The 26,110-nt window shown below is 40.1% G+C and overlaps 1 protein-coding gene and 1 pseudogene across 1 annotated transcript; both read left to right on the top strand.

Annotated features, from left to right (window-relative positions):
* The first annotated feature begins 3,738 nt into the window (after positions 1-3,738).
* Positions 3,739-8,686, top strand: LOC117708378 (arylacetamide deacetylase-like 4 pseudogene; annotated as a pseudogene).
* Positions 8,687-16,021: 7,335 nt separating this feature from the next.
* Positions 16,022-25,889, top strand: LOC117709428 (arylacetamide deacetylase-like 4). The gene is made up of 4 exons (XM_034503801.2): positions 16,022-16,189; positions 20,474-20,690; positions 22,216-22,279; positions 25,115-25,889. The coding sequence occupies exons 1-4, from the start codon at positions 16,022-16,024 to the stop codon at positions 25,887-25,889; spliced, it is 1,224 nt and encodes a 407-aa protein (XP_034359692.1).
* The last annotated feature ends 221 nt before the right edge of the window (positions 25,890-26,110 follow it).

A 26,110-nucleotide genomic window follows, 5' to 3' on the forward strand; every position in this document is an offset into this window, starting at 1 on the left:
TGGGTACAGTTCAGACTGAAGGCATGTTTGAAGCAGTGGACCAGAAGAAGCAGTGTGTAAAACCAAGTTAGGTAAGCCACTCAAACATTTTGAAGTTATTTTCAGGACAGCAACTCTTATGGGCTTTGTGACCATAGCTGTTCTGTGGCTTCTGCTGCTAGTGGGGCTGCCCACATTCTTACTGGGAGTCTTTATATGGGCTGTGATAAAGCATTTTCTCACAGCAGAAATTCCTTTCTCTTTACAGAATCCAGTCAAGTTAAGGTGTATGCACTGTCTGGCGCTCTTCACGATAGCCTTGGTGAGTTTGCTCTTGATGGGGGTGCGGAGGCACCATGCATTGGGGTGTTGTTAGAATCTTATTTTTGCTTCTGTTTTCATTTTTTCCCTTTTTCTTTAGATTCCCACAAAATGAAGTCCGAGGAATCTTCTATGTTTCCTCTTTCTTTTCTTTTTCTTTCTCCTTTTGTTCTTCTTATTCATTTTCTCCCTTTTCTTTCTCATTTTTTCTTTTCTTTTCTCTTTGAGAAATGGTCTCATGATACAGTCCAGCCTGGCCTTGAGCCAACTGCTTTCACTCTCTACTGCATTGCCCAACTTTTTTTTTTCTGAAAACTGCAAATAAATTTCAGATGGAATTGCTGTCCACAAACGGACCATCATCCAAGACCTTTTACCAACACCTTCAGCCACAACTCCCTTCTCCTCTTTCTTCCCATTTCCTTGCTTCCAGACGCTTTCTCAATTAGTGTGAGAGACCCTGATAGCAGAGATTAACTTGCTCAACTGTGTCCTAAGCACAAGACAGGGTTGTTTGCAGACCAAATCATGCATGTTATAGAATCACCAACATAGCCTGACTGCCCTAGACCTCTGAGTTATGTACCATTTTGGGGACCAAGACTGGGGGATCAGCATGTGCCAACAGGTACATCAAGTGTGAAAAGAATATAAATCAGGCAATTTGAAAAGGTCCTGATTTCCCAATACTCAATAGTATTCTTGGTAGTGGCGAACAGATGACAGCTATTACCTTAAGAGACTGTTGAAGGGCAAAGGGTGAGAAGAAAATAGCTAAGAAGCACCCAGAAAAGCTGTTTGATGAGGATTTTTGCTCTGGTATAACAGGCTGGGAGAGCCTCTTATAACCACAGGGTTTCCCAACATACCCCAGTTCCTGTATAACAACTTGGAGACTTATTATTTCATTAACAAATGCTTATGCTTTATGTTAGGTTGTTCCTTAACTAGCTTATAACTAATTTATCTCATTTATTCTACTCTATATCTGTCACATGGGTGCTTTCCTTGAATCAGTTTCATAATTCAACTTCTCCTCAAGTTTGGGTGGCCCAGGTTGCTGCACCTGACTCTTTCCCAGAGTTCTTCCCTCTGTCTGACATATTACCTTCTGTCTGATCTTATTTGCCATCAGATATTTGTTGACAGGTGATTCTTTTACACAGTACACAAGAGAGAATCTATACAGTCTTTTGCTTAATCTCTGTTTCTCAGAGTCCTCATGGGGCAATGGCATTTTTCTCATGAGGCTGCTGGAAACATTGGGTAGCATGGGTTCTGATAAGTTGTAAAAATATATTTTCCTCTACAGCTGGTCTCAGAATCCATGAAATGAAGGGGTAACATTTTTAAAGTTAGGACATTAGGATGAAGTTGGTGAGAAAATGCAAAGAATACAAGATTAACCAAAAAAAAAAAAAAAAAACTTTTGGGGATGATTTGTCTCACAAAGAACAAATCAGTGTGTGTGTTGGGGGGAAAGAAACTAAAAAGATACATGGATAGAGAAGCAGTTGTTTGTTGGACCTTGGGCACAAGTAGGAAAACTGCCCACACTGGACATACTGTTACAAAATTCAAAGTAGATTTGGAGAGCGGAAGGATGGAGCCAGCTTGTTGGTTGTCACAATTTCTTTTTGGTGTTATTTGACATTTTTTCTTTTCAATTCTTAGCAATGTAGTGCTGGGGTAGAAAACATTGTGTAATAATTAAAAAGGTTAAACTATAAACAGGATAATTTATTTTCATATTCCAAAAGTGGTATGGTATTAAAGTATTCTTACATTAGTTATTAATAACAAGTGGTTCTTTTAAAGTATATGCCTAAAAGCCATGTGCTATGTATACCATATCCTGAAACATGAGAAACTGTCAAATAAATGAATAAATAAATAAATAAATAAATAAATAAAATCTCTAAAAGAAATGTATGTTCCTGCTGTCATGTTGAGATTTTCATGAGGATCATATGGACCATGTCAGAAAAATAAGCAAGGTAAAGAATTTCAGGGTAGGCTAGAGCCTCAGTATTACAAATGAGAACTTTGGATTTCCAAATATCCTCCAGACAATTGGCGTCTTTCTAATAATTGGTGTTTCTTTCTAAGAATAGGCCCATATTCTTTGCATTTTGATCACATTTTAAGAGCCAGAGGCCAGGGTGCTGCAAGATGGTGTGTTCTAAACACAACATAGAAGCTGCACCCATGAAATCTTAGCTATGGCTGTCTAAATAAGACCTGAATGATGACAATACCAGTTGCCATGCCAGTGTGGATGGAGGACATTTGACAAGGTCTCAACCTTTGAGGAAGAACTACAGGTAATCAATAGCTATCGATAAGGGGAGAAACAGTTTTCTCCAGGGGCAAGCTGTGTGATAGGTCATCCTATCCCCAGTCCCAAGTGATTAGCCTTAATTCATGTACATAGGAGCAATACAAAATTGTGTGTGTGTGTGTGTGTGTGTGTGTGTGTGTGTGTAAAACAATAATAAAAAAGAGATCATGAATTTGAGAGGGAGTGAGGGGAAAGAAAGAGAAATGCGGGGGTAGAGACAGGGCATAATGGATATACAGTACTCATGTATGAAATTATCAAAAATTTTAATAAAAAACAAAAAGTAGCCACTAAGCTATGTACCCACAAATGACAGCTGCTACAGGTTTTCACAGATGAAGCAGGAATGGTGGAGGACTAATTTTGTAGAATGTGCTCAGCTTAAGAGGCCCTGCTTTTTCTAGCCAGTCCAAAGTTTTAAGGCATGCTGTCCTGGATGAAGGTGAAGAAGAAGATATCCAGGTGTTTTAATGTTCTGAGTACATAGGCAATGGAGGGATAAGAAATTTAAGAAGAAGAAAGAAACCTGGGAAGATTCTACAGTTCCCAATACAGAGCCTTCTCGTGCTCCCAAACATATATGTGTTTCAATTCCAGATGCTACAGGAATTAATTTTGTATCCTCAAATTTTTGACCCTGTTCTTTAATTTCTGGAGATGTTTTAGACCAGGCATGGAGCAGGCTTGAGATCTCAGCACTTGTAAGCCATAAAGAAGACAATGAGTTAAGGTCAGACATAGCTATATTATGAGTGTGACAAAAACCTAGACTACATGAGATCCTGTGTCAAAGAAAGAAAAATTAAAGAAAAAAAGGAGAGAGGCACTTTATACGAGAGAAGAATGAACAAGGGAAGCATTGAAAACAAGTTGCAGAGAGTTGAGTATGAAGGACTCCGTCAAAACATACATACAACATAATACACAAGAACTTTTCTTCATTTCTTCCTTCTTCATTCATATATTAAATTCTGACTGCCACCTCATCTTTCTCCCTTTTTAAAGTTCCCCTCTCCACCTCCTTTCTCCCCCAGAGACACTCTTCTTCTCATTTCCTTCATAAATGAGCAGGAATCCCAATGATATGGCATAACAAGATGCAGTAAGACTAAGCATAAACCCTCACATCAAGGCTAGCAGCAGCAACCCAGTGGGAGGAAAAAGGTGTTATGAGTAGGCAAAAGAGTCCGAGACACCCATTCCCCTACTCTTATAAGTTCCACAAAACACCAAGCTTAAGAACCACAGCATGTGTACAAAGAGCCCAATACAGACCCATGCAGACTCTATGTTTGCCATTTCATTCTCTGTGTGCCCCTATGAGTCCTCTTAGTTGATTCTGTGAGTTGTGTTCTCTTCTCAAGGTGTCTTCAACCCCTCTGCCTCCCACAATCCTCACCCTCTTCTTCTACAGTGATCCCCAAGCTCTGTTTCCCTGTGAATGTTTCTCTGTGGATCTCTGTGTTTGTTACCATTGGGTGCTAGAGGAGGTTTCACTGAAGATGAATGGTCTAGGCACTGATCTATGAGTATAGCAGAATATTGTTATGAATCATTTCATTGACATTTGGGAGTGTTGTTCATATTTGTTTCTATCCCAGGTCACTGAGCTATCCAGCCTCTAGTTCATGGCCCTCCAGGCAGTATCAGGCATGCACTCTCTCTTGGCTTAGCCCTCAAATTAGGCCAGTCATTCACACAATGACGTTTAAAGTCTAAACTCATAATCACCCCCCCCCCAATAGTGCATTTGTGACTTTCACAACAATAACCCTACATAAATACAGGGTTAATTTTGGTTTATGATTGCTGAGGGTCAGAGTCCATAAGGAAAGGTTAGGAGGCATAGTACCCAGAAGCTGGGAGAACACATCTCAACTTCACATGAAAGCAGAGAGAACAAAAACAGGTATCAGGATGATGTTATAGATTCTTAAAGGCTGTCCCAACTGACATACTTCCCCTAGCAAGGCTCCATGTCTTAAAGGTTCCATAACCTTGCCAAACAGCATCATTAACTAAGAAAATGTGAATAAATATGAATTCATGTCACATTTCTCATTCAATTGCCATATGTAGTTAAAAAGAAAAAAAAAGCGATTATATGGGGAGATATCTAGAAAAGCCTTGGCATGGGCTGGCTATCTACTTGTTGGGATGGCTCTGCTTAGCTCTGACTGCCATGTCCCACACTGGAAGCAGCCAGAAGCCATATGCACTGCAATTAGAAGTCGCTGAGGCCAGGCATGCCACAGTTAGACCCACAGGTCGCCATAGTTGGGAATGGCTCAGCACAAAGCTTGGCTGAATGCCAGACAATATTTTCCATACTCGAGATACAGGGTAGAATGAAGACTCTTAAATCTAAAGATTAGCCAATAAATTTACATATTTGGAAATATTCAATTAATAAGATGTGCACACATTAGAATTGTTACCCAATATCTAACCTTTTGATAAGTTACTACACAGGACTGCTCTCCAATCATTAGTCCTCCTCCATGGTCAATAGCCTCTTCTCACCTTTATTCCTCCCCATCCACTCCTTCTCTCCTCCCAACTCCTCACTTTGCCTACGTTTCTTACTGCCCAATCACCAAGCTCCACTGCACATACAATGTAGCAATAGCAAGAAATTATCCTGCTACAAAATACCTTCAAGTCTTTAATATACCTTCATGCAAATAAAAATTTGTATTGCTGAGATTGCTATACTGTAGTTCAAAAAGAGTCCCTCTGTTGGTCTCTTAGGAAGTACAATTGCCCCATTACCCACTTTTTAACTTAGTAACAGGAGAATAAACACCAGAGGGAATACTTATGAAAAGACTTTTTTTTTTAATTTTTTTTCTTTTTTTGGATCATCTTATATTTATTGGAGACATTTTTGACATCATTCATACTGCATATATTACACGTATTTCCAGTGTAATTGTTTAAGTATCTATTGTAGACTTCTTTTTTTAATTTTATATTTTATTTACATTTCAGATTCTATCCCCCTTTCCCATTTCCCCTCCCTTGAAAACCCTATCCCATGCCCCCTTTTCCTTTTTGCTTTTATACAATTTTTTAAATGTTAATCAAAGGCTTTATAAGTTTGGTAATGCTCAATCAGAAGTGTAACCCAATACCCAACCTAGATATATCAACTATCTTTGACTGGTGGAGACACGTGAACATCTGCCTCCATGCCCCCTTCTTTCTCTCTCTCATCACCTAGCTTCTCCTCTCCTTCATCTTCTCCTCTCCTTACTCCATCTTTTCCTCTTGGTACTCATTCCTCCTTAGCTCCTCCTACATATCACCCTTCCTGTTAAAATAAAACTGTTCTCTCAAAATACAATTAGAGTATAATTATTCCTAATTGTACCAGTGAGGTACAAGATAGTCCTCACACCCAGTCCAACATTTTGTTGACTAACCAGAACCTCTGTCATCTCTCCTAACTAAAACACCTAGTTTTGAACCTGACTTTTTTCTTGGCTTTAGAATGAATGCCAGCTGAAAACCATCCACTCAGATCTTTTCTCTCAGAGTAAATAGCCAGGATTGGCTATGAGACTATAGGTCTTCAACCCTGTCAGAAATCTAGAATGACTGAGTTAACTGAAATTATGGGAAGCACTAAGCATAGCTTCTAAAACTTAGCCAATTTATAGAGACCGCTGAACACCTGGACAGGCCCTATACTACAGAATGTTGGAGTATCAAATCTTCAGCCTTCTGGCCCAGAATAATCTGACAGACCTTAGTGATGCAGAATTATTAAGGGCTGATTACTCTGTCTAGGCAGATATAATCAGTCGACTATTCTGCAAGTGTCCTTTTCTGGACAGTAATTTGTCTGTAGCTGGAAAGAGGTAATTCTTGCCTAGTGGCTGTCACCACACAAGTGGAGTAACTCCAAGGATGCTCAGTTTCTTCTTAGAATCCAAGACAGGAAGCTGTCAGGAGCAGACAGGTCTCTAATTAAAATGAACATTAGTATATAAATATTTGTAACGTCAATTCTGTGGACTTCTGACATTTTGAAAACCAACTATCCATGTAAGGTCACCTGGACTGTTGTCTGTTAACTCCTCTCAGCTATTTCTAAATAAAATATGGAAAACACCCTAACAATAAACTCAAAGCCATGAATTTGCTATAGTCCCTTAACTCATAGGCTAACCATCCCAAATCAGTTAAAAAAGTTAAAGAAGGACTGGATCTAAGCCTTGTATTCCTAAATGTGTTATACAGGCACAATGCCCATGAGAGTATCAATATTCATCTCACTTTTATATCAGTAAGAAGCTCATGCCAATGAAATCCTTAAATTTGAAATCAAAGTAAATTTTGCACCATTTAAGAAATTATAGCTTCATCTTGATATTAATTATACAGATTTCTACCAATAGGTTATGGCTGTGCAATAAATTCTAGCTAATCCTCCCTGTTCCAACAAAACCACTACTTTTCCCTAGAGAGGCAGACCAATATTAACCACCTTAGTCCCCAAGCCCAGGGAATAGGGGCGCTGACTCTTCTTTAACTTCTTCAAGCTGATTATGGGTGTTGAGATATTAGAATAGGGGTGGGGGGGAAAGAAAATTGATAAGCCTCTGACACTGTGTCTTCACTGCATCCAGATGGAATTCCAGGACATCAGAGGTTTGGGCTGGTCTGCTCAGTATGCTTGATGAGTAGATACACCAAGGCTGTATTCTGCTGATCTGTTGTCTGTGACCTCCCTATGGTGCCTCTGGACTCAGTTTCCAGAGAGGAGCAGATTGGCTGGAAGACTGTTCCAGCCACTGGCATCCAGGCCAGGGGCGGAAGGCATGAAAAGACTTTAATGTTAACATCGATATTAGTTTGAGGGATTTAGATGTGGTTTTTACAATGATCAACATGTGCCCAATGCATCAGGAGAAGTATCCCTCAATTTTTTTGTTAGTAAAAGCTGCAGTAGTTCCAAATGACTTTTCTGAGTTTTAATGGCTGATTGGTTTCTAAAGGCAATGACTTTGAACTTGACTCATCCCATGTGTACTACACTCATCATAAAGAAGCACAGAGTAGAATGTAGAGCCAGCTTCCCTGACTCTAGGTATGTTCAAGTCCATGGGGAAAATGAGGGTTGCCTTGTTTACTTGTTAGGATCACTCTGAGGACTGAATCAAATTCAGACACCTTTGAGAGGAGAGGATGATGATACTTGAAATAACCTCCAATTTCCTCTTTGTAAACAGGCATGCTGTGTTTTGTTCTTTTTTCCATAGGTACTGCAAACTTCCTGACTACCATCACCCTGTCATAATTAAGGATTGCCTGAAGGCCACCATGTTCTTTCTGAAGGCCCTGGAAACGTATGGAGTGGACCCATCTCAGGTGGTGCTCTGCAGAGAGAGAGTATTGGAGGTTGGGCTGTAACCTCCATCACCCAGATCTTGGTCAGTACCCCTAGTGTTCCCAGAATCTGGGCTCAAGTCTTGATTACTCTAGTTTTGCAAGCCATTAATTTCCTTCTGCCATCTTATCAACAGAATAAAAATATCCCATTTCTAACCAAAGACTTGATGATTAAATTTATGTGTAAATACCTGGCCATTGACTTCTCTTGGAGAGATTCCATGCTTACAGGTACTGTTATCCCTCTGGAGAAATGGAAGAAATACAGAAAATGGCTCAGTTTTGACAATATTCCCAGAAGGTTCTGGAGCCAAAACACACAACCTGAATTTCTTGGACATTTTAATGAGGCTGCCTATCTAGAAACAAAAACACATTTTCAATACAGAAATTTCACCTCTCATCAAAGATGACGAGACCATTGCTCAGCTACCTGAGGCATTCCTAGTGAGTTGTGAGTATGACATACTTCGTGATGCTACCTTATTTTACAAGAAGCACTTGGAAGAACAGGAAGTTCCTGTGACCTGGCACCATGTGATTGACAGTTTTCATGGATTTCTACTACTGTTTGATAGAAAGTTTCTATCTTTCCCCTGCTCTATGAAAGTAGTAAACACTGTTGTCAGTTACATAAAAAGCATATGATAGTCTGGTCTTGGAGTGTAATAAAACAAAAATACTCTGTGCAGTGGAGTTGGTTGGGTTTTATTTTGCTTTGGGAGAAGACGTTTACATTGTGCAAAGTTTAAGAGAGCAGGATGAAGTGGAAGCAAAGAACTGATGGCTTTATAGTTTAAAAACCCATCATATGCACTTCTATGGATAATTATTAAGTGTTATATATTACAATATCATCTGCTACTGCCATTTAGGGTACCTAAATATAAAAGTGAGTAAATAAGTCTGCAACTTTTGTGTAGTTCTTTTATTAGGATATCCAAATTTATACAATGACCAGTAATTAAAAATGAAAGAAGCTAAAATCAAAATAAAAAATAAACTCAATGTATATAGTTATATGTAAAAAGTGTACAGAAACAAAATACCACATTGTTAGTAATACTAGAAGAGGAACTGCACTGGGATGTAAATTTAAACAGGAATTCTAACTTAGCATAGTGAAAAAGTTTATATTTCTCATAACAGATATCTTAGAGTTTTATTGCTGTGAACCACAACTATGGCAGCTTATATAAAAGGAAAATATTTAATTACTGCTGGTTTACAATTCCAGAGGTTTAGTCCACTATGATCATGGCAGTAATCATGACAGCATACAGTCAGATGGAGAAGTCTGACTTCTTGGTGTCTGAGGAGAAGCTGAGAGTTCTACATCTGGATCAGCAGGCAACAGAAAATGAATTGGCTTGATCTTCTGAGACCTCAAATCCTATCTCCTAATAACACAGTTCCTCCAACAAAGCAACACCTACAAGGACACACCTTCTAATGGTACTACTCCCTATGATACTATACTCCTTCCCTTAAAAATATATATATATTCTAAGAACCACATAGAAAAGAGAACATATAGTTCTTTTGAAGCCTGGTATAACTCACTTAATATATTTTCCACTTCTATAAAATTCATTTTTTTATCATTCTATATTTCTTGATGTCTGAATGAAATGTCATCTTGTAAGGCTGGTGAGATGGCTTAGGGGATAAAACCACCTGTCGCCAAGCATAATAACCTGAGTTTGGCTCAATGGACCCACATTGTGGGAGCAAAAATTCACCTCCTCCAAATGTCTTCTGACCTCTATGTATGCTATGACAGGTGTTCCTCCCCCAGACAGACAATAAATAAATAAGACAATAAAAAGAAAACAACCCTTTCCATTGTGTAGGTGTTCCATACTTTCATTATCCATTCATCTATTCATGAGCATATTGCATGATTCTATTTCTGTGCTACTATGAATAGAGCAGTTATTAAACTTGAATGTATAGATATCTCTGTAGGTACATATAGAAACTTTTGAGCACATGCCTAGGAGTGGAATTCTGAATTTTCCTTTTAAGCTTACAGAGAAACCTTCACACTTATTTTTTTGTGGCTGCACCAGTTTCTATTCTTATCCACAGTGAGTATTACTCTTCTGTCATACATTCTTGGGTATTATTTTAAAAAATATTTTGGATGATAGTCATTTTTGCAAGCATAAGATAGAAATTCAGCATGATTTAGTTTTCCTGTTCCTGATAGCTCAAGATGTTGAACACTTTCACAATGTAATATTTTGCCTTTTTTATTTCCCCTTTGAGGAATTCTGCCCCTTTTTAATTATTATAAATTATTTTTTATTTAGATTGTTTTAGTTCATTTTATTTCTTTGATATTTATCCATTTTCAAGTCTACAGCTGGCAAAGATTTTCTCTGACTCTGTAGAAAAAAAATCTCACTCATGTCCTGTATGTTCTGGGAGTTGGTTTTTGTGCAACTAGAGAGATAGGGGCCTCCTTTTATTCTTCTACATATGGATATCTAGTTTTTGGTAACATCTGTTGAAGAGACTTGCCTTTACTCTGGTTAATAGTTTTAGCATCTTTGTCAAAAATCAAGTGACTGCAGATACATGGCTTTGTGTCTGAGTCTTCTGTCTCCTCTATCTTCTGTCTGTTTTTATGCCGCTGAAACATTATTTATTATTACATAAAACAAACAATAGAACAAAATAGACAACCCAAGCATAAACAAATATAGCTACAGCCATGTATTCTTTTGTCAAATATGTCAAAAATATACAACAAATGAAAAACAGGATCTTTGACAAGTGATGCTTGAATACTAGGTGTTCACATGTAGAAGAGTGAAATTTGATCCATATTGTCATCACACAAAAAATCAATTCCAAACAAATCACAGTTCTCAGTGTAAAACCTAAAATTCTGGAGTGTTCAAAGAAAAAATAGGCAGGACAGTACGAATAATACCCTAGAAAGTTTAGGTGCAGAAAACAAATTTCTGAATAGGACTCCAGTTGCTCACTAATTAAGACCAATAGTTAAAAAATGAGACCCCACAAAACCAAAAAGCTTCCATACGCTGGTGTATGTCACCATACACCATAAAGTTGGCTCAGTTTCAGAGCAATCTTGGGTATGCAGGTTAGTTGAGACTACTGATCTTCCTATAGGGTCACCCTCCTCCTCAACTTCCTCCAGCTTTGCCCTAATTCAGCCCCAGGGGTAATCAGCTTCTGTCTATTAGTTGTGTGTAAGTATCTGCATATGATTCTTTCACCTGCTTGTTGGGCCTTTTGAATGGCAGTCATGCTAGACGTGTTATAAGCACATCACAGTATCAGTGATAGTGTCAGGTTTTCGGGCCTCCCCTTTAACTGGATCTCAATTTGGGAGGAGAGTAGGCTTAGCATTTGGACCTCTGTGGAATCTCCCAAAGCCAATAAGCCAAGGGAACATTCCCATTGGTCAATATGTTTCTCCTCTTTTCTGTCAGGGGCAATTTGTCATTTCATGAAAAATTCCCCAGATCAGGGAGATGCACACCCTACTAAAATCTCACAGAATAAAAACAGCCAATAAACAAGCATCCTTGTTTTGGAAGGAAGTCCTTCAGATAGCACCATGCATGGCCAATGGTAATATTTAGAGCCCTGACTCATGGACCTGAGTAGCTTCTCTCATTAGAAGCAGAGATACCCAAGAAGGACAACCTTCCTCCTGTGATAGTTTACCAATCTTAGCTATAATTTGAAAATGCATGGGTCATCTAAAATAGAACACAATGATAACAACACAGCCCCAGATCCCCTCAGTTAGATGAGCCATAAGATTAAGATCCTAAAGACCACCCTACTTCAGATCTCATAGCCCTTATCCAACTGTAAAGGAAAACAAAATGTAACTACCCACCCCTGCCTCCTTATCCCTCAGAGGAAACGCTAAATAAACCATCTTGTCCCATTCTTCCTTCCTTCACCCAAAGACAGAACTCCATTAGAAAAACAAATTTCCTTCCACTGGCCTCTTCCCCTACTCTGCCTTCTGCCACCCAACCAGAGAAAAATATCTCTCCTGCTCCCAGAGCCACAAAAGCCAAAGACCTACCAAAGGCTTAGACAAAACCCCACCAAACTCGAAAGTCTCCTACATAAAACAGTCTGCCTTTATATACAACCTGTTTTCTTCTAACATGTTAAATATTTACTTGTTTACTTTTAATATAGCAAGGGTAAGTTTTCTCTCTTCTTGTTTGTTTTGATATTCTCAATTCTTCCTGTCTCTAGATCATTGGTTTTTCTTTTTCTTTTTTCTTTTTTGTCTAAGTTAGGGAAATTTTCTCCTGGGATTTTATTGAAGATATCTACTATGTGTTGGAAAGTAATTCCTCAGCCTCTTCTATCCTATTTTTTAATTTTATCTTTTCAGTGTCCTGAATATCTTGTTATTCAATATCATACTGTTTTATTTACTTATCTTTGTTCAGGTTGGGAACAGTAGAGGGAGGATCAGCATTACTGAGAGAATTAATTTTGCAAAGATTCCACCGGATTAATTTTTTAAATTTTATTTCTGCTTTGCATGCCTGCATGAACATACAAATGTATTAAAGACAAATAAAATAAAAATCTTATATAAGTTAAAATTTGCACACACATGAGACTATGATAGCATATGTATCAAAGCAAAAAGGTAGAGGCACTCTTGCTCCCCTCTTGTTCTCTTGCTCTTTTCTGCTTCCATTTCCCCCCTCTCCCCATTCCCTTCCCCCTCTCTCCCCATGTGTTCAATGTCAGCCTCTAGTCCTCCTCTCCTCTCCTCTCCTCTCCTCTCCTCTCCTCTCCTCTCCTCTCCTCTCCTCTCCTCTCCTCTCCTCTCTTCTCCTTTCCTCCCTCTCCTCTCCTCTCCTCTCCTCTCCTCTCCTCTCCTCTCCTCTCCTCTCCTCTCCTCTCCTCTCCTTCCTCTCTTCTCCTTTCCTCCCTCTCCTCTCCTCTCCTCTCCTCTCCTCTCCTCTCCTCTCCTCTCCTCTCCTCTCCTCTCCTCTCCTCTCCTCTCCTCTCTTCTCCTTTCCTCCCTCTCCTCTCCTCTCCTCTCCTCTCCTCTCCTCTCCTCTCCTCTCCTCTCCTCTCCTCTCCTCTCCTCTCCTCTCCTCTCCTCTCCTCTCCTCTCCTCTCCTCTCCTCTCCTCTCCTCTCCTCTCCTCTCCTCTCCTCTCCTCCCTCTCCTCTCCTCTCCTCTCCTCTCCTCTCCTCTCCTCTCCTCTCCTCTCCTCTCCTCCCTCTCCTCTCCTCTCCTCTCCTCTCCTCTCCTCTCCTCTCCTCTCCTCTCCTCTCCTCTCCTCTCCTCTCCTCTCCTTTCCTCTCATCTATTCTCTTCTTCTCTCTTTATCCTCTCTCTCTCTCTCTCTCTCTCTCTCTCTCTCTCTCTCTCTCTCTCTCTCTCCCTTTCTCTGCTTCTACTATGCTCTCAACTTCCATCCTCATGCCCTTAAAAACCTGTATTCTATACTAAAAAAGGCAGAGGCAACATAAATGTTCATCCATGGATAAATTGACAAAGAAAATGTGGAGCCTGGTATGTAGTTCAGTGGTAGAACATTTGCCTCATATGTTCAAGACCCTAACTTTATTAATCTTTAGTACACACAGAAATAAAGAAAATAAAGAAAAATCAATGAAGGAGATGTGGAGATGTGGCACACAGACATGCACACACAGATACACACATGTTTTTAAATGAAAAAATCTTGTTGTCTGCTACAGTATTGATAAAGTTGAAGTCAACATGCTAAGTAGACCAAGGTAGTTACATAAAGCCAAAATCACATAGATCTATCTATGGAGGTCTCTAAGGTAGCAAGACTCATGTAGAGTAGAATTGTGGTTATTTAGTAAGGGGGTGAGTCCAAGAATATAAGTTGTAAGATATCTATTGTATGTGACACATTCAGCTAACTCTGCTGTGCTATATACTTAGAAGTGGCTCTGACAGTAAATTTTATGCACTTAAATTTTTAGTACATTGCTTTATATTGTGTAAATGTGTTCATGTGTATAGGCACACACATGTAATGTTGTATGTGTGTGTGTGTAAGTCAGATGACAACATGTAGTAGTAGGGTTTTCTCCCTCTATTATATAGATACTGGGGATTGAACTTAGATCGTTATGTTTGATGGCAAGTGCTTTACCCTACTGTGCCAGCCTTGTTATATACTTTTAAATAGCAATTAAACAAACACATGGAAATAATAGTCTATGTGTTTTTCCTATCAAATTTTTCCTGGCCTTAGAGTATGTAGCTTGTACAAAGCTCTATCTGATGGATCCTATTCTGCTGCTCAAGTGTCTGCATTCCTAGAACCTGCAGCCACACATGAGCCTTGCCTGGAAACAGGTCACCCATTTTTTTTAGCTCCTCCACCTAATACACTCTGAGAGAAAAAAGACTGTCCAAGGCCAAATAGTCAGAAGTGAGAAAAGACTGGGTTCTGGTGGCAGTTAAGCAAGTAATCACAAATGGGATGATTTCATATTTCTTAAAGAAACTGATACAAAGGGTTCCATGTTTCTTGGTATTAAGTGAAGGGTCAGTCCACAGGGGTCTATGCACATGTAAGACCTCTCCCTTTGTGCCACAGCAGATGGATGCTGCGAAAGCTCATAACCAGTTCTTCTTTGGAATCCTGACAGGGGAGATGCCCTAAGAGCCAACAGAATGAATGGAAATATGCAACTTCATGGGCTGGGAGATGGTGGGGGGATCCTCTAGAAAGTACCAAGACCTGGGAGGTAAGAGACTCTCAGACCTCAGATGAGATGCCCAACAGTGGGGAGAGAGAACTCATAGAGTCTACCTCCAGTAGAAAAACAGGGCTTCAAGTGAAGGGATAGGGTTACCATTCCACTGTCAAAAGTTCTGGCCCAGAATTGTATCTGACTAAAAGAACTGCAGGGACAAAAATGGAGAAGAAACTGAAGGAAAGACAGTTCAGTGACTAGACTAACTTGGGATCCATCTCATGGAGAAGCTCTAAGACCTGACACTATTACTGATGCTCTGAAAGGCCCAACAAGCACCTGACTGAGACAGATGCAGATACGTAGACCCAACCATTGGACTGAAATCAGGGACCCCCATGGCTGAATTAGGGAAAACCCAAAAGAAGCTGAAGAAGATGGTGACCCCATAGGAAAACCAGCAGTCTCAACTAACCTGGACCCCTGAGATCTGTCAGACACGGAGCCACTAACCAGGCAGCATACATGAACTGGTCCAAGGCCCCCAACACATATACAGCAGAGGTCTAGCCTCTCTAGGTCTGCCTGGTCTAGCCTTAGTCTAAGAAGACATGCTTAACCCTCGAGAGGCCCCAGCGGGAGGGGAAGCTTGGTGGTGGCTGGGACATCCTCATGGAAACAGGGAGGAGGATGAATGGGATAAAGAAATGTGGGAGGATGGACAAGGAGGTGGTTAATGACTGGAATGTAAAAAATAAAAGTAGTGGTAGTAGTAGTAGTAGAAGTAGTAGCAGCAGCAGCAGTAGTAAACTAAAAGGGACTGGAGAGATGGCTCAGTGGTTATAAGCACTGATTGCGTTTCCAGAGGTTGTAAGTTCAATTCTTAGAAACCACATGGTGGCTCACAACCATCTGTAATTGGATCCAATGCACTTGTATGATGTACCTGAAGATAGCAACAGTGTACTCATAAAATTAAAAAAAATAATAAACCCACCAAAACAAACAAATGAACAAACAAACAAAAAACTCCAACTTTGGTCATCCAGGTTGGCTTTCCTAGTCCATTTGTTCCTTGGGGAGCAGGTTCCTCTGGCTCCTGTTGATTTGTGTGGTTATTTCAGAGGCTAGGTCATGCCACTGAGTCAGATACAGTCTGAAAGAAGGAGTGGAGGTGGTAGGTTATAAAACTGGGTCAGTTGTTCTCAAGGAATGTCTTTGGGACAGCAGCTTCTCAGGACCTCAGAGAGCAGTTTCTCAGAGCCTCAGTACCATGGATGTCCTGTGGCTGGTGCTGCTAGTGAGTCTGTCTACCTTTTATGTGGGAGTCTTCATATGGGCTGTCATTCAGCACTTCCTCACTGTGAAGATTCCCTCTGCCATTCAGCAACCTGTCAAGTTCAGATTTATGCATTGTATGATGCTGTACATAATTTTTCTGGTGAGTCTGCTCTTGGGGGCATTGTGGTTTTCAGGGCTCATCTCTGTAGTTCTCTCTTCTTTTATTCTCCCCTAACTAGATTCCCTACAGGTCTGAGTAACTACATTGTTCTATCTTAGAATCATCCAAACATTGTGTTTATTTCTATCTATCCTATTCCCTCTCTCTTTCTTTCCTCCATGTCTTCCTCCTGAATTTTTTCTTACTTATTTTTAGATAGCATCTTGTAGGTTTTAGGCTGGCCTTGAATTCACTAGTATTCAGAAATTGCCTGAGGCTCCTGACTGTCCCACTGCTACTTTCCTAATGCTGAGATTAGAGTTGGGGTTAGAGATGTACATTATCATGCTTGGTTTGTGTGATGCTGAGGATCAGACTAGAGCTTGCATGCTAGATCAGCACTGTACTTAGCTACACCCCCACCTCTTCCTTTCCTTTGAAGTTTTTAAGATAAGTGTCTCATGATGTTGAAGTGGTTGTCTTTTGGCTTCCATCATATAAGGGTTGAGATTGAAGGTAGGCATCATTATTCATTAACTGACTATTTCTGAGGACTGAAAAGTTATTTCAGCTAGTTTCTCCTCAAGATAGATCCATGGCTCAACAGATCCAACATTTTCTTCAGCAGCAGCCTCTTACTTCCTTCTACTTACTTGCTTCTAGGTATTTTGTTGCATAGTTTTAAACATCTTGAAACCACTGATTATTTCTCAGCAGGAGCTCTTTGCTGATCAAATCTATGTGATGATGCATATATCCAGCTTTTTATCATAGCTTCCTTGGGTGGTTGGACTCTGAACTTACCTTATTGCTGACTGGGGATAGGGACCAAAGCCTATCCTCATGTACAGTAGGTTTGGAAAGAAAGTTTGGCTTTGTGTGGGAAGTAAACAGTTTAAAGAACATAATTTCTCAACCTTGGCTGAAGCCCTGTCATGGCCACAGTTCATAAGTGATTATCCCACAGGGCAGCTACAGTGGAGGCAGTGGAGAAGAGGGGGGTAAAAAGGAGCAGCAGTCAAGCTGTCTGCTAAGCATTTCTGTTCTGCTCTCACTGGCTACAGGAACACTTTGCTTAACCTCTATGCATCTCAGAGTCTCCATCTTTAAGGCAGGCAACATCCTCTGTCTCATTAGGTCAATATACATATTAAATAGCATATGATAAAGAATAATAGGCTTCATATGTGAATTTAAAAAGTAATGTGTCCCTGTGGAGAAAATAATGGACTGAGCAAGCCTTATTTAATACAATAATTCTGGCCTCAATCCTTCATTCATTTTTCTCTGCAAGTGCTTTCTTAGAGGTTAAGCTGTTTCAAGCCTGTGGAGTGTCTAGAATTATAGGATAGTTTCAGTGCCTGGAATGGCAAATGAGGGCCACAAATACCCAAATTTACCAGAAAATCCACACTCTTTCCAACCTGTTGTTTCTTTTTCTTTTTCAACATCACACCTACTTTACAGTTGTGGGAAATGTGAACTTCATAAAAAAAATCCAAGCACACACAAAACAGTTTAAGTCTCTGATGTGTCTAATGAACTTTTAGAATGTGAGTCTTAGTTTAACACCATATGCTCTTCAATATTCCCAAATAAATATTTGTTATTCTAATGGTGGAGGCTGAGAGAAGAAGTTGGAATCTTTGCTAACAAACACTTAATTATGTGGTATGGGTGATCATATTTTGACAGTGAATTCTTAGGTAATTTCTAAGGAAGTCTGGCAAGTATAGTGAAGGTACATTAGGAATACACAGCTATCATTACAAAAGGTGACAGTTTGGGTCCATCTACCTGAAAGCATATAAGAAAGGCTCCGAGTAGAAAGGGGGAGGCTGCTTGAATATGAGATACAGTCAATCTTCTCTTGAGGGAGCTAGGGATAAAACCAATCTGTGCTACTAAGAGATGACTTGAAATTTAAGGGAGTTTAGGGCTGAGCTGTCAAAAGTCTAGCCTGGCTCAGCAGACCTTGCACTCTTGAGGGAGGCACATGAGCTACACCATATAGACTAAATATTCTCTTACCTAACACTCAAACAGGAAAACATCATTTGAAGCTCATGTTGGGGTTCATAAATAGCTCTTTCATAGAATCATGTGTCAACCCTCTGAACTCTGAACTAAAATCAAATTCATTTATCCAAGACTTGGGGCCTGCTCTGCTGGGTCTCATCAGTGAGGCTTTCTATGAGGGCAATTCTACCTTATCTCTCACTTCTTCTCTAGGTCACATTCATAGATATCACTTGCCCGTCTGCAAATGATGGAGGTCCAGTCTCCACAATAATGATGTATAGCATTTTTCAGTTAGCTGGTGACTGCCTGAGCCTTTATTTTATGTCTGCTTTGCTCCAGACCAGAGATAAGCTCTTTCTAGTTTCTTAACCAAGAACTTACCTCATAGAAGCCTCTTGTAGATGAACTATCTCACTGAATGTATCATAGCTTTTATCTACACATGCAGTTACCAATAATAACCAGTTAAAAGACCTATTGTTATCCTTGTTGTTATTGTTAATTTATTTACAATTCAGCCATTATTCCCCCTCCCACATTTTCTCATCCCATTCTTTCTTTTCCAGTTTCCAAGAGGATGCCCCTCTGAACCAGGCCTCGCCCATCACTGGGGCCTCAACTCTCTCAAGGATTAGGCACATTTTCTCCCACAGAGGCCAGAATAGTCAATTGTATGCTATATATGTGATGGGGGGCCTTGGATCAACTTGTGTATGCTGCCTAGTTTGTGGTTCAGAAATCTAGGTTAGTTGAGACTGCTGGTCTTTCTATGGGATTGCCATCCTCTTCAGCTTTTACCGTCCTTCCTCTAATACAACCATAGGGGTCCCTAACTGCAGTCTAATGGTTGGGTGTAAGTATCTGCATCTGTTTCACTCATCTTCTCCTTGGGCCTCTCAGAGGACAGCAATTCTAGGCTCCTGTCTGTAATCACACCATAGCCTCAGTAATAGTTCTAGGCCCTGTTGCCCTACCCCCATGAGATGTTTAATTTTTGAAATTATAATTATATAATTTTTCCTGGTGATCCAATAACAAAGACTTATCCTTTAAAAATGTGGAAAGGCCCAGTCTGCAAGGTGAGATTATTCCTGAGTAGGTAGATGAGCAAGCAAGGGAGACAAGCCAGTGAATTGCTTCCATAATCCTGTTTTGACTTCCTGGATTGTTTTTTTCTTGATGATAAACTGTAGCCTGGAACCCAAATAAATCCTTTTCTCTCCCAAATTGGTTTTGGTCAACTTGCTTATTATAGCCACAAAAGAAAAAGACAATATGTGTATTAGCCATTTGTACTTTGTCTTGTGTGATCTATTTATTTTACTGTTTGGAATGATTTATCCTCTCAATACATGTATTATATATGATACACACACACACACACACACACACACACACACACACACACAAAATCTAATCTTCTTTGAGGCAACACCAGCAACATTTTCCTCTTTCTACAGGTTGAGTTTTCAGTCAATTAAATTTGTGTATGGAAGCCTTTTAATTTCATTTGTTAGTATTTGCCCTTATTTCCAGATAGACTAGAGTCTTGTGCAAGAAGTCTTTACCCATGCCTATATCTTAAATTTTTCTCCCACTGTTTCTTCTAAAATTTTTATAGTTTCAGGACTCAATAGTATAGTGTTTGATCATTTTGAAGTTGTTTTTATACAGGGTGAAATATCGATCTAAGACCATTCATAAATATGGAGATATTTGTTTTTTCCAGAGCCATTTTTGAGGATGCTTTTTTTCCTTCTTTTAGTCACCCTTGTTGAAACTAAGATGGCTGTGATTATGTGAAGGTATATTGGGGTCTTCCACTCTATGCCATTTATCTATATATCTGTCTTTCCAAAGGACCATATCAGCACAATGACATGAATTTTCATTGAGACAGACAATCAAATTAGAATCATATCATTATCTAATCTGGATGTTTGGGGTAGAAACTCTGAAAACTCTCTTTATTTCTAAGCAGAATACACAGCAAGTTGTAGACATGAGTCCATCATGTATGCAAGCAATGTTAAGTGGCTGCAGTACCTACAGGCCTACCTTATAGTCTCCTGTGCCTCAATTTTCTGCCTCTTCCTTCTCCTCCTCTTCCTACTCTTATTCCTCTCATATATCACCACCATCACCATCACCATCACCATCCTCATCACCAACACCATCACCATCACCATCACCATCACCATCACCATCACCATACCATCACCATCACCATCATCATCATTTCCTCCTTTTTTATTCCTTCAGGGAAATATATTGGAGAAGATGAGAATTTGCTCCATGCCCAGATTTATTCAGTTTTTCTACGATTTAGTAGTCATAAAGAAGAACCATAACTTGATGGTAACCAACATGCATTTTGGGACAATCCCTGTGAGACTGTTCCAGCCTAAGGCAGTGTCCTCAGAACTACGGCGAGGCATTATTTTCTACCATGGAGGTGGAGGCATATGTGGAAGCTTGGGTGAGTAGTTTCTGTGCTGGGTGGGAAAGGAAGGTTTTCATGACAGGCAAAGTCTGTCATACATTCTGATGAGAACTTCTTGGGGAGGAGTCAAAGTAAAGACAAGTAGGGGCTTTTAAGGAATGAATTGATGGCTTGGAAATCATATCACTCAGTGGAGTTGAAGCCTCCATGGCAGTTATTCCTGTATAGTATATTAGTCAATCTAGGTTTGGGAAGCATTGGTTACCAGGGTCCTCCTACTGACCATTCATACCTGTCCCATAAAAACTTCAAGTCTGTATGCTTCCCTCAGTTCCACTGGACCACTGTGCTAAATCCTCATTCTTGATCACTACATCATCTCTACAGCCAAAAGGTTTTTTCTTGCTACAATTATTGTCCTCTAATTTCACCGTCTTTCCCCACAAGTATGACCCAGTACTTGTCATTAGTACACGGCAGCCTCCATTAAGTATCTGAGCACATCTTCCACCTAGCCACTTGTGTATTCCTTACCATCGATGTTCTGTAGCATGTGAACTTCTCAATACAACAAGCATCTTGGGCTGCTCACTGGTTTTTCTGTCCTTGTTGTTTGTACAGACTCAAATGATATCACTTTTGGGGTTAGGATTACTTACTACCTTCTGGTGATTGAGGTAGCCATAGAAGTTCTGAAGATGTTACCAAGATGCTTACTGTGGTACTTTCCATTTTCCAGGGCTTCTTTGTCTTTGTTCATTCTTCACTGTCATCAGCCCCTGAGACCCTCTTCCCTTTCCTGTAATCTCTTATTTCAGGATCGTGCTATTTCCACATCTTAAGTAGAAATGGCTCAGCAGATATTTACTAAACATCTACTTAGTCCTAGAGTCTCTTCAGAAATAGAAGACACATCAGATCACACACACACACACACACACACACACACACACACACACACACACACTCCATAAATGTAGGGGTCTGCATTTCAAAGGAGGAGGCTAGACCATGCAGGAGAACACAAATGAGGTGGTGGTTTCAAATATGAGTAACTCAAGGGTGGAACAAAGAGTTATCTAGTGTTTCTGATCAGTCTTTCCAACAGAGTTCCAAATTGCACCTAGATGAGCTTTGCACTAATCTTAATGGACTTGTGTACTATTATATTAACATCTCATCTGGCCACCATTTATCTCCTTATGAGTGAAAACTCATGAGCATATTAACAATTCAAGGCTGGATCTGCAATCACACTACCCTAGCAATACCCACTTCAGATCCAATCATTCAAAAGTTCCTAGTTTATCCACAGTGTTTAAAATTCAATGCTATAGAAAGTAAAACTTAAATTCCAACAAAATTTTGATATTCAAGAATTTGAGAATGATATCTATCCTTGCCCAGGCAGAGGTGGTCAAGGTTACCTCAGAAAAATAAAGAATAGTGACATACAGATGACATTATTACCATGTCCACCAGGACAGCTGCCGTTTCTGGGACTGTAGTGAGAAATGCTGGGCTCTTGTCACACTGCTTAACATCTGGATTCCTCTTACAGACAGTAACCACAATCTGTGCAGCTTCCTGGCCCAGCAGACGGATTCAGTGGTGCTATCTGTGGGGTGAGTAGCCTGAGACAATTGATGGTTTATATGAGTAGGGTGAATTTTGGGATACAGATTTGGGTGACTCTAGACTCTCGTGTACATGTTCACCCCACGTTCAAAAAGTAGATGTTTTGAAATATATTCATTCCAGTGCATTGGTGAACTGTGATAGATGAATTATAAAACTACGGAGTACTGGACTCCTATGGAACAATATAGAGCCACACTGTAGAGAACAAGAAAAGGAATATCAGGATGGAAGAAACTCAGGTAGTGTAAAATCAGATGTGACACTTATGTCCTCTTTGTGAAGTTAAATTCATTTGAGTCAAGAGAACACATTTTCAGACACACAGCGATGGACAAAAGTTGGAAAGATAGAAAAGAATAGTTGACCGATATTGAATTCAAAGTATCTCTTCATTTGGTTGAGTTATGTTGCCTTTGGCAACAGTAGTGCAATTAGAATAGGCAAGCGGTCAAGGTAAATTGAAATCACCACTATTTCTGGCTCATGGTTCTGATATTTGATGCAACAATAAAATATCCACCATGTAGAAACCACTTAAAATTAGAGCATAACTTAAGATACAACTCTGGTCTTTTGAAAATAAAGGCCTCTTTGAAAGGATGGAGGAGAGACATGGATATTTATCATTGTTTGAGAACAAATACAGTTTAAAGAACTAAATGAGAAAATTTGAAATCCGCCCTGCTAAATTCTGCTACTTCAATAGCTACCACTTCAGCAGTCCTCTCATACCCTGACATCCCTCAGAATGGGTATAAACTGAAATTGGGTGACTAGAAAAAATCACTTAGGCTCTCTGTTCCTCTCCAGTGGCATAGGAAGCTCTAGTAACACCTTTTCAGACTCCAGAGACCTTCTCTTATCTAAACTTCCCACAGGGTTTGAACTTCTAATATGGTAACATACATCTCTGAGATTCCCTGAATGGAACTGCAGAGGAGTATGTAAGCACCTGATCTGAAATTTTGAAGGGAATTCTTCAATGTGGAATTCTAGATATTTAGAGTTCTAGTTCATGGGCAGAGAAGCTGTACTAGAATGGTAAATGAAGATGCTCAGCTAGAGAAGAGGCTTGGCACTGCAGAACTGCTTTGAGCTATGCTGCTGTAACTAGAAGTCATCTGTCCCCAGCCTTTCCCACTCCTCCCTCCATCCTTAGCCCCTCCTTGCCCACTCTTCACTGTCCCTCCTCCTAATTCCCCTTTCCTCATTTTCTGCCCTTTCTGACCTTCCTTTCCTAGAAGCAATAACCCTTGACTCTAATTGAAGTCTTTGAATCTTTGTTGACAAAGAGTGGTGACATCAGTCATCTCCCTGGAGTTCTTTCATTACACCAGAGTGGAAACTGGGGTTAGGTGAGGGGCTCTTCCAACTGGTCCTTTATGTCTTTATAGCCCTTGGCTTCTGAAGTAACTGGTGGCAGCAGAGAAATAGGAGCCACAGCAGGTGACACCTCTGAGTTCATTGCCCTTGCTTCTGTTAATGGTACCTTTAACCCAATGATACTTAGTGTTATAGCTTGTGTATATGTGTGAAGTCACCTCTGTCCCCAGGGCTTGACAATGCACATCTTCTAGTTCCTAGTCTAGGGTATCTAAAACCCTTGGCCCTTAAGGCAGTGGTTCCTGATTCTATTGTTCTAATTGTCCACACTGTGGCCCATCTTATTTATTTTTGTCTACTGCTGCTATAGTTGCCAATGAGACTTTGCTTCTGTTATTCATTGTTCAGTTTTTATGTTTCAAGACTACTTTTCAGTTTCTGTGCTGTTAAGGCTTCTAGCTTCTTCCAAGAGCTAGCAATTCCTACTGGTAATGTGCTTACTGGCCTTTGTGCCACTACTATCTTTGCAATACATGGTGTTACCATATGGTGCTCTCTTGCCTCTGGACCTGCTCAAATTCTGGTTCTGTCAGTTTTCTCTTTCTGTAGCTAGATTATTGAATTCATGAGAATAGTCTCATTGTCACTGTTACGCTGGCTAAACATTATCTCTTCTAGGCTACCAGGGTCTTGGTGGGATGGTGATAGGGAAAGTCTAGACACAGCTGTTTGAAATAGTGGGGAAGTTGCTTGCAACAGCAAGAGCTAGAGTGTCATAGCAACTAGTGGGTGCAGTTGTTGTGTAGCTTGTTGCTTCCTCAAGGTATATATGTTGTTCAAAGTGGCCAGTGTTGGCATAAAAATAGTGATGAGTGTGTGAGTGTGTGAGTGTGTGAGCAATAATTATTTTCTTAAATCAGCCAGGGCATTGGAGAAGAACTTTCAATTAGGTAGTCTAGCTGTCCCATGCCCTAAAACTTGCATTTATTTCCAGGAATATGAACATTAGAAATGCTCACTTACATTAACACCTCATGTTATTAGTTATTAATATAACCAGTGTTATTAATATAACATTGATGTAAAATTTAAAGAACAGTGGTTTTTGGCAATGCTCCATGAATGTTTGAGACAGCAGGGAGAGCCAAAACCTTTTACCTGTTCCAGTGGAATCAGCAGAGCTCCAGTCACCATTTCTGGATCTTTGCTGGTTGTTCTGTTTCTTAAGGCAACAGCGTTGAGCTTGCCTTATCCTTTGTGGGGTTTACTCATCTATGAGAATCATAATGTGGGTTTGAATGAAAAACCTGTCCTCCTTGACTCTTACAGTTTCCTCATGTCCGCATAAGAAAATATGAGGATAGCTCTTTACTTGGTACGGCCATTCTAAAAATTTAATCAGGTTCTGTTTCTAATGAGAGAAGAGGATGCTGTTTATATGGCTTCCAGTGACCCACTTGTATATCTCTGTCTTGAGTTTGCTTGTTTCTTCTTAGGTACCGCAAGCTTCCTGACCATCATCACCCTTGTATTTATAAGGATTGTCTGAATGCCTCCATTCACTTCATGAGGAATCTAATGACCTATGGGGTAGACCCCTCCCGGGTAGTAGCTTGTGGAGAAAGCATTGGAGGTGGGGCTGTGGCCCTTATCACACAGGCATTGCTCACCTTCCCAAATCTCCCCCACATCTGTGCTCAGGTGCTCATTACTCCAGCTATGCAGGCGATCAATTTCCGCTTACCATCTCATCAGCAGAACCAAAATGTCCCATTCCTCACGAAAGACATACTCATGACAGCTGTGTGTAAATACATGGACATTGACTTATCCTGGAAAGATGCACTGTTAAATGGTACTTATATGTCTCCGGACACCTGGAAGAAGTATAGGAAATGGCTCAGCTCTGATAACATCCCTAGAAGATTCAAGAGCAAAAACCTCCTGCCTGAGTTTTCAGAACCTTTTGATGAAGCTGCCTATCTGGAAATCAAACATGTTTTAGATTCAGAGGTTTCACCTCTCCTAGTAGATGACAAGATCATCGCTCAGCTTCCGGAAGCATTCCTAGTGACCTGTGAGAATGACCCCCTTCGTGATGATGCCTTACTCTACAAGAAGCGCTTGAAAGACCAAGGGGTCCCTGTAACCTGGTACCATGTGGAGGATGGCTTTCATGGATGCATCTCTTTGTTTGATAAGCAGCTATTCTCTTTTCCCTGCTCCATGAAAGTTGTAAATGCTGTTGCCAGTTACATAAAGGGCATATGACAGTCACCTTTGGTTTTGAGTGTGGAACAAGATAATAACTACCTGTTCTGTTTTTTTTTTTCCTAATTTGGTTTTATTTGGTAAGAAGCTGCTGAAGCCATGCATGATTCAAGAGGAAAGACTAGTTGTAAACAATAACTGTTAGCTTTGTATTCAGAAAAGACTGGACTGTGTGTTTCTTTCCACAGCCAACAACATCCAGTGTAGTGACACTTTCTACT

Source organism: Arvicanthis niloticus, chromosome 5 (genome assembly GCF_011762505.2).
Source record: "Arvicanthis niloticus isolate mArvNil1 chromosome 5, mArvNil1.pat.X, whole genome shotgun sequence".
Lineage (NCBI taxonomy): Eukaryota > Metazoa > Chordata > Mammalia > Rodentia > Muridae > Arvicanthis > Arvicanthis niloticus.

Bases quoted from the DNA above. Each gene is read 5' to 3' on its own strand.
- LOC117709428 (XM_034503801.2), top strand. From the start codon at position 16,022: ATGGATGTCCTGTGGCTGGTGCTGCTAGTGAGTCTGTCTACCTTTTAT. The intron at 16,190-20,473 runs GTGAGTCTGCTC...TTATTCCTTCAG, and splicing joins TGCTGTACATAATTTTTCTG to GGAAATATATTGGAGAAGAT. The intron at 20,691-22,215 runs GTGAGTAGTTTC...TTCCTCTTACAG, and splicing joins AGGCATATGTGGAAGCTTGG to ACAGTAACCACAATCTGTGC.